The 8,974-nt window shown below is 43.9% G+C and overlaps 1 protein-coding gene across 4 annotated transcripts in view; it reads right to left on the bottom strand.

Annotated features, from left to right (window-relative positions):
- Positions 1-1,927: 1,927 nt before the first annotated feature.
- LOC118795336 (unconventional myosin-IXb-like) overlaps positions 1,928-8,974 on the bottom strand; it is a 41,477-nt gene continuing 34,430 nt past the window's right edge. For all 4 annotated transcript variants that reach the window (XM_036553754.1, XM_036553753.1, XM_036553756.1 and 1 more), the window contains 16 exons: positions 8,657-8,784; positions 8,362-8,471; positions 7,682-7,845; positions 7,240-7,347; positions 6,627-6,797; positions 6,237-6,278; positions 5,752-5,860; positions 5,581-5,654; positions 5,174-5,366; positions 4,699-4,827; positions 4,179-4,284; positions 3,809-3,940; positions 3,237-3,360; positions 2,928-3,025; positions 2,700-2,827; positions 1,928-2,202 (listed from right to left, as the gene is read on the bottom strand). In XM_036553754.1, coding sequence (XP_036409647.1) covers positions 1,928-2,202; positions 2,700-2,827; positions 2,928-3,025; positions 3,237-3,360; positions 3,809-3,940; positions 4,179-4,284; positions 4,699-4,827; positions 5,174-5,366; positions 5,581-5,654; positions 5,752-5,860; positions 6,237-6,278; positions 6,627-6,797; positions 7,240-7,347; positions 7,682-7,845; positions 8,362-8,471; positions 8,657-8,784 — 2,091 coding nt within the window. The remainder of the gene's footprint in view (positions 2,203-2,699; positions 2,828-2,927; positions 3,026-3,236; positions 3,361-3,808; positions 3,941-4,178; positions 4,285-4,698; positions 4,828-5,173; positions 5,367-5,580; positions 5,655-5,751; positions 5,861-6,236; positions 6,279-6,626; positions 6,798-7,239; positions 7,348-7,681; positions 7,846-8,361; positions 8,472-8,656; positions 8,785-8,974) is intronic.

Below are 8,974 nucleotides of genomic sequence, written 5' to 3'. Positions count from 1 at the left end.
TTTGAGCTCTCAGGAGAGAAACACAACAACAACATGGGAAATCTTCCGATGACTGATAAAAAAAGAACACGAAATACACTTCCTCCTACAACTTCACATAATAATACATTCTAACATGTACTTTAACACATTAATATACCTTAACACACTTTTGACCAAGACATGAACTAAAGCAAGTAGCATTATATTGTCAGGCAGAATATGACTAGTGGCCAATATTGATAAGTTATGAGTGCTATGTTCAAATGTAAGCAAGGAATCTGCTAGGTCAGTGTTTCTCAGTCCAGGTCTTGTCAGGTCACAGTATAGGCTAGCATTAGTTCCAACTTTAGTTTAGTTGCAGCGTTACTCATAGCTCCTAGAACTCTTCTGTTAACCCTACAATACTGTGGGCATTATATTATATTATAGTGTGTAGTCATGGAGAACATTTTTATTAACATAATTCTACAGTAGTCTCACCTTCTGTCTGTGTTCACGTTGCAAAATGCAAAATGTGTTCTTAATGATTAATATAGCTCTGAGGCAGTTCACAACACATCTCCCATGAATGTACATTTTGTTACAATCCAATAAATTATTTAGTCTAACGTTTCTTAGACATGCAAGAACCAAACATTCATAACACATAGAAACAGTGGAGTTTTTCAGTAGTAGGGTTGGCACAGGGCAGTGTCTGACCTCTTTGATATCTTTAAGAACACTTATCTTCTTCAAGACAGCAGTCCTTTAAGTCTAAGTCTTTCAGTCTAAGTACTTATATCTGTTGACTGAATAGTAAATGTTCCATTTTAAAATGACAAAATGTACCTTTTTTCAATATGCTTACAGTAGTGTTTGCACAAAAATTTATCAGACCTATAAGAAATAATTTTATTCATGCATATTTGATTCAAGTGCATTTGTGTGCACCCTGACCTCCACTATGAATTACTGCTGCAAACTGTATGGTAAGAAAAAAATCATTTCCATTTTTTTCTGGTTCTGAAAGGAGTACAAATAGGAACTAAATTCCTAGATATTTTCAAAAGAATAGAAAATTAACATTGGGCAAACATAAACTATAAAACATTAAAACCATGGGAAATATCAGCAAAATAACTAATTATGCACAAGCTCATCAGTGAAACATGTATACAAGGGCAGTGTTTGTTCTTTATTTGATTATTGTATTATTTAATAAACATAGTGGCTTTAGTTATCATGTTGAAATTTTCTGGTGGGGCTCCCTCTTCAGATGACATATCTTTGAATGAAGTCATAAAGATATCGAAAAGATGTAGCTAAAAGCTTACAAAGACAAACAGTGGCAGTTCTACACAAGCTTTTCCTTTAGGGTGGATTCGGCAAGTGTACATTTCCTCCTCGATGAAAGAAGCTGCAGCTCATTTTTCAACATTTCTGGATGTGGGTGTTGGGGGTGTGCGTCACCCAGGTCCTCAGTAGATAAGGCATAAAATATAAAATATACTTGGTCCCCAAAAGTCATTGTTCATATACAAGTGATAACAGGTAGCAGCTCCAAAACTGCACATAGTTAGGAAAGTGTTCATAATCACAACTGAAAAAAGAACTGTATGTTTGAACAGGATGGGATTATTTGGGGCAAAACTCCTTGATACTGTATGGGAATAAGGCAACAGCCTCAAAGCTAACTTGCCTAAAGATGTCACTTCAGGAGTAAACACAAAGAAGAATGTTGGACCACAGACATCCAACTTACTGTTAAAACATCTAAATGGAACTCAAAATGCAGCAGATTTTGGTTACATTTCAAAAATTCAGTAATAATCCAGACAGTAATGTGTCTGTTTTCAAAGGTTTACATTATCGTTGTTCCAACTATAGTCTTTTCATGACTGAATGATCCATAGGCGACCTCTTAGTCCTAGTGTCCTAGTCTTTTGAGGGTGTGCTGAGTCTTGGGTCAGACCTCCTCGTCTATATAGGGGATGTTTGCCTCGGAGAAGGGCCTGTTGACCTTGGCAGAGGACTTTAAGGCTTTTTGGGAGGAGTCCTGGCCAGAGGCGATATACATGGATTGGACGGCATCTTTGCGTCTTCCTGGCTGCTCCTGCCTCTTCTCTGGGGCAGGGTCTGGGGTGCCACGCGCACCCAAAGTCGGGGACCCACTTTGGTGGTTGGATCCCAGCCGCACACTCTCCCCCAGCTTCTGGTTTTTGGAACTTGGGGTCACTTTACCTGGTTCACAAACTTTCAATTAGCAAACCACATCTGAATACACAGACAGCTCAAGGAGCCATAGGGAAAAGATTGCCATTCCATTCCAGCATAAATCACCAAGTTCCACCTCAGGGAAAAAGAAAGATCCCACCACCACAGAACAAGTCCAACACAGCAGTGCCATATGAATTAGGGATTAGTTGCTCTCCACACAAAGCCACTTGATCTTCCTCTGGATTAGAGAGTTAATAGCCCTCCACACACACCCCTTGATCTCCCCCTATCCCATGGGCCAAGACCACACGCCTTCCTTGCAAGCACACTTGATCTGGAATCTCCAAACCCGCCAGAACAGATGACAGAATCACCCCTCTACACCCGCCTCCACCAGACCCTGCAGACCTGCGACACAGAGGAAATGGGCAGAGCACACACAGATAACACAGAGAGGCAATCTTTAGAAGTGAACACGGAGGATAAAGATGCTAGCGGGGCGACCATGCCTCAGTGCTGACCTTCCACGTTCAGCTCCCCGAAGCGGGGGTCCGCCAGGCTTTCGCAGCTCATGGACATGTCCATGTCCAGGGTCTCCAGGTCCGACCCTGGCTGCTCCAGCTCGGGCAGTCTGCAGGCTAGCTCGTCCCTGCGAGAGGAGAAACACAGACGGAGGGTGAGCCCAGCCAAACTCAGCACTCACACGACCACAGCTGCAGTGGAATGGCACCCAGAAGGTCTCTGCATACTTCTCTTGCTTGATGGACTTGATGCGCTCTATCAGGGTCTTCTCTTCATTGTCCGAATCTGTGGGCTTAAGATCGGGCTTCTGGGCTTTCTCCATAACCTTGGAACAAGATGTTGATCATTAGAGATTCTACAGACAGACATTGCTATTAGGTATGGTGGATAATGGATTTATGCCAGAAATATATGACATTATGTCACAGTATTGTGACAGTTGTTTTGCCTATGACATTTTGATAAGATATGACAGATCTTAAGTGGCAGTAGTTTGCAGTTAAGATGTCCAGAACTGAATCTCCCGCACAGCCTACCGTATTTTGCCTCTTCAGTTTTAGCTCGTTCACAGCCAGGGCTTCGGCGATCTCCAGCTGCTCGATATCCTCCATCTTCTCATTATACCGCCTGATCTGTTCGTTTATCAGAATCTCCACACACCTAAAGAAAATGCGTGTCAGAGGTCATGGAGTGTCAGGATTCATTAACTATGGAACACAGATCAGTGCATGGGGCTGGGATTTGATACAGCAGTAGGGAAAATTCAATCAATCAAATTTAATTTTTCCTAGCACTATTTCAGTGCTCCTTCAACGCCTGCAACAGGAAGAACCTCTGACAGTTCTGACTGAGAAAATATTAAATCTACCTGCTTATGATACTTGTCCTTATCTTATTGACTGAGAAACAAATTTAAGCAAGTGTTAAAGTTTTCCATCCTTACACAATATTTTTATTTATGTTCAGTGACAGGTGAACTTCAGATGATGCGCGAAAGAAAAAATACCTTCTTTAATTCATTACTTAACAACAAGAACAAGGGCACTAAATGCTCCCCTAACACTGGCAGGACAGACTGGCAGGGCCAGGTCCAGGCATGCAGACTCACAAGGTGGTCTTGCCCACGTCATTCATGCTCAAAAAGGGGTTGGAGGTGTCAGGAGAGCGGAGAAGACAGGGGGCAAAGACGATGGCCAGAGAATTGGGGGACATGCGGTTATGCACTTCCTCCTTGGCCACTCTGAAAGAGAGGAGAGGTGAATCAGCACCTGGAGTGACAGATGACCAGCCTAACAACCGTTAACATCACCTCACAATGTGATCTCAGTGAACGGGTGTTCCCAGGAGTACATTTCAATCAAACACCCCTGAACACATTTAAATCAAATCAAACCAGAGCCATCCATGAATAAGATTGTGGTTCAGTTTCAGATTGTAACATAAAAGATTAAGATAAAAACAGAGCTGCCGTGTCTCACCTGACCAAATGGAAGACGAGCCTTTCCAGAGTGTTGAAGTTGGCTGGGGGGAGCTGGTCTAGAACTTTGTAGACAGCGTGGAGCTTTTCTGACTGCTCAGGCAACTCTGGGGGGTGGGGTGGGGGGGGGGGGGTATTTTATATTAGTGAAGACAGGGATCCTTCCTTCCTCCCATCATCCTCTCCTCATAAACATTCTTGGTGCATGTTTGATTCCAGTTATGAACTAATCCTGGAACATTACGCAAGTATATCAATACTCTTGTTTTAAAAGAAAAAGTAACATTGTTGAATGGGTGACTTCATAATTCAAGTCAATTTAAATTTAATTCATAATTGATTCTAAACCTATGGGCAGTACAATTTTACCTAGTATTTTGAAGTATTTTTAATCTCATCCACTCAGCTGAACTGAAAATTTAATTAAAGGAGGCCTCTACTGTTCTCTACATTGACCCACATTCTTTGTAAATCCACCCAGGGGCCCAACCCATGGCTGCCCAGGGCAAGTGGACACTCACCGACTGCCCGCAGGAAGTCGTTGTAGTGGCTATAGGTCATGAGGGGGTCAGGCAGCTCCCGCAGCCACTGTTTGAGCAGGCCGGCGATGGTGTGGATGGGGTAATCATCCAGGCAGACCTTAAGGGGCTCTGAGAAAAAAAAAACACTGGTGTCCAAGTGTACATGTGTCCTATTCCACTGTGACAACCTGTGAACACACATGTCTGCAGCATTGTGGCATAGTGGTAAGGAGAGGGGCTTGTAACTGAAAGGTTGCTGGTTTGATTCCCCTCTGCGACACTGCTGCTGTACCCTTGGGCAAGGTACTTAACCCACAACTGCCTCAATAAATATCCAGCTGTATAAATGGATAACATGTTAAAAAATCGTAACCTCTGTAAGTCGCTAGGGATAAGAGCGTCTGCTAAATGATAATAATGTAATGTAATGCCTGCCGTGACTGTTTTCCCGCAATAAGCGTTCCACAGTTCTCACCGTTCTCCAGCAGGTGGTGCAGTTCCCTGGCCCGGCTGGCAGAGCCAGATTTGCGGTAGATGCCCTCGGTGTACAGGCCATTAATCTCCACATGGCCCAGAAGCTTCTCCATGACGACGGGGACCGGGTTCGACTTGGTGGTGAGAAGGCACACGTGTACCCCGAAGTGCTGGGAGACACAGTCCTCCTCATGCTGAGAGGCACACGCACACGCATAAGCACATATGAAACACACAAATACATGTTTACAGACATAAACAGAGGCACACATTAATTTAAAAGCAAGAATTAACTGAGATAAGCAAAACAAACTTTAATTTTCTGAACATTATTTTGTAAAATATTATCTTGTATTATTGTTCATATTTATTGATTTTGTCTCTCACAAAGTGTTCTGTAATGGTTACCTTCTTGGCACAAAGGGAAGAGCAGTCTGTGGAGATTTTTGAGAGGCACTTCTTGTGGCATACCATTTTACAAGCTAATAAACAAACAAAATACAGACAAGTACAATTAAAAAAGAGCTGTGACTGAGGGGAGTAGGAAGTGGAGTAGAGCAGAGAATGATGGGTACTTACAGCGACACATGAAGGCCTTCTCCATCCCCCAGATGTAGGAATTGCACTGATCACAGGACTGCATTATGGTCACCTGATATGTGCTGAACATGTGGTCCAAGATGTTCTCCTGTTCACATCGGGGGATGTCAGAATGCTTTAAAAGGCATCTTTGGGGTCATGTACGTATAGTACCAGTCAAAAGTTTGGACACAACTTTCATTCTTTATTTTTATTATTTTACACATTTTAGAATAATACTAAAGACATAAAACTATTGAATAATACAAACTGAATTATGCAGTGACCAAAAACAATAAACAAATCAAAACTATCTTATATTTTGCCTTCTTCAAAGTAGCCAAAACATTTTTCTAGCCTTTATGTAAAATACAAAGGGGAAACTGCAGATGATTTTTCAGAGAAAAGCCTGTTATTCATTCATCTGCTTCTGCTTAGTCTGAAAGCTTGGTTTCCATGGAAGGGATGAAGCACATTATACTTACACACTTGTTTTTCGACCCATCCTTCTTTTGTTTCTTTGTGGGCTGAAAGATAAATTTCCATAGGTATAACGACTGTAATACAGATGGGCAGCAGTATAGCATGGTGGTAAGGAGCAAGACCCGTAACCAAAAGGTTGCCGGTTTGATTCACTGCTGGACCACTGCTGCTGTACTATTGGGCAAAGTACTTAACCCAGAATTGCCACAGTAAATATCCATGCTGTATAAATGGATAACATTGTTAAAATTGTAACCTGTGCAAGTCGCTCTGGATAAGAGCGTCTGCTGAATGCCGGTAACGTGATGTAATATAACGTAATGGCATAAACGTGGCTGTCTGGTGGCCATGGAAGGTGAAGCTTTTGTCTCGGGCCAGCAAGGACACCATACCTTGGCGGGTTCCGCCTCTTCTCTCTTCATCTCCCCTCGAATGAAGCCGTCCAGAACGGACTGGAACAGATTGATCACCAGCTGGACCTCTGCCTTCTGCTTCGTTCCCGCGAGCTTGGCCACCATGTTCTGGTAGTTGTTCATCAGGCCCTTGTAGCCAACTTGTGGTTTCTGCAGGCCCAAGGGGGGAAGGACGGAGTTAGCTCGTTGGCTCTTGCAGCTGAAACACCTCCAACTCCACAGATTTATATTCTACTCCCTTATTTTCGGCCAAGACATGTAGACAGCGGTATGGAGCAGTGATTAGCAAACCAGGTTTGTAAACAGATGGTTGCAGGTTCAAGCATGTGCTGATTTTGGAAATATACAGTGGTAAAATGTTTGAGTGGAGGGCGTATATCCAGTCTGTAGCTGTAACTTACAAACAAACTTGGGTAAATACCAGGCGTATTTGAGTTATGGAGCACACACAGGAACAAAAATAGTATGCCTATTGGCATTAATTTGTTTGCGTCATGGAAAAAGCATCCTGAGTGTGACTGAACAGGGCAGAGAAGCACCACAGAATCTCCAGAGGGAAGATGAAGGCTTTTAGCAGGGAGGACGCACTCACCGAGAGAGAGTACATGCTCTTAATGGTTTCCCTGAACATCATGGTGGCGTCGAGGAAGATGTGCTCTGTGCCAGAGAGCTGTTGCCCCCTGGAGCGCAGGTCGTTCACCTGGAGAGAGAGAAAGAGGGGGGTAGACTCACTTCCTGTTCCACAATTGTGTGACACCAATTATTTTAAGATAACAGTTCTAAAACATATATTATTTATATTAGTTATATTTATAAAAAATATCAACCAGTGAAAGATTTTTTTTGAAAGATGTTTATAAACTTGGCTGAATGGCCTTTTCCTGCGATTTGAAAGCTCGGTTACAACGAAAACCTGCACACACGCCCCAGCAGCGAACACAGAATCAATGCATTTATAAAAAGAGATAGAAAGGTCAGTGCCCTGTGGGCCCCCGGGGCCCCACAGCCGGACACCCTGTGAGCCGAGAGCACACCTGGTTGCCCAGGAACTCATCCAAGTGCCGCAGCTCGTTGGTGTTGGTGATCTCGCGCTCCAGGGAGGCGTTCCACTGCATGGACACCCGGGTGGCGCGGCTGATTCGGATGGAGGGGTCCCGCAGCATGTGGGAGGAGCGGCGAGTGTAGGGGGAATATTTACCTGTGGGGAGGAGGGCAGGGTGCACAGGTGGGGGTCAAAGCCTGTCAATGAGGCCTTCTTTCCACAACACGGGGGGGGGGGGGGGGGGGCATTTTCTGACCTCATCATGGCAGTGTCATCTTTCTGTTTAGTGCAGGATTATTTTCTGCATGAAGCTGAAATTCATGCTGAATCTCAGACACACAGGCATATTTGCTTTTCTGACACCCAGCACATATAGCACAACTTACACTGCTGCATATAATACATGCATACTGTACAGCTGGATAGGTCCTAAGGCAATTAAAGGTAAAGTACTTTGCTCAGGGAGTAAAAACTGTTCCTCATTGTTGGAATTGAACCTGCAACCTTTATGTTACAGCCTCTCTCTATAACCACTGTGCCACATCTCCACTAAAACTTCCACTCTCCAATTTGTCATGTTATGTGACTTAGATTTTTGAGCCATAGTTTGTAGTCAGTTGGTTTTAATGTATTAAAGGCAGATGTCGGAGGAGCGGCTCTTTGCCCCATTACTTTGCACCGCTCCATCCACCAGCGTCTGCGCCATGGTCACGTCTCCGTCTTCCGGCGTCCTGGCCTCCTTATGGTTCCGCTTCCGCAAAATCCTCCTCAGAAAGCCCGTCCTACAAGCACACAGAGCGTCCACACTGAGTATACACGCGCACACACACGCGAATACACACACGTGCGCGCATGCACACGCGTACACACACACACGCACACACACACACATGTGCACATGCGCACACACGTACACACACAAACACACACTTTTCTACAGCACCACATGATTGGAAAAGTGGCATACTTCTCTGGTGTGTGAGTTGGAGTCAGCTGCGAGTGGGAGGAGCTTTGGTGACCCGAGCTCTCATTGGGTCTCTTCCCTTGGATGCTGACCTTTGACCCATTGGGGGTGGTCTCTGTAGGGGACTTGAACTGAAAACATTCAAATTACAGTCAGAAACTATTAATCATTCTGAGCAGTCAATATGTACATACGCATTCAGCACAAACAAAATGAAACAAGATATAATATAAAAGTTGTAGAAAAAATATGCTGAATCACAAGGCAATATAGCAGAGATCCCCATATGAGGCTATTTCATATCTGGTGTATCCTGAGAGA

The sequence above is a fragment of the Megalops cyprinoides genome, chromosome 20, assembly GCF_013368585.1.
Source record: "Megalops cyprinoides isolate fMegCyp1 chromosome 20, fMegCyp1.pri, whole genome shotgun sequence".
Classification (NCBI taxonomy): domain Eukaryota; kingdom Metazoa; phylum Chordata; class Actinopteri; order Elopiformes; family Megalopidae; genus Megalops; species Megalops cyprinoides.
The sequence above is the reverse complement of the archived record's forward strand: the minus strand, read 5'-3'. Positions and strand labels throughout refer to the sequence as shown.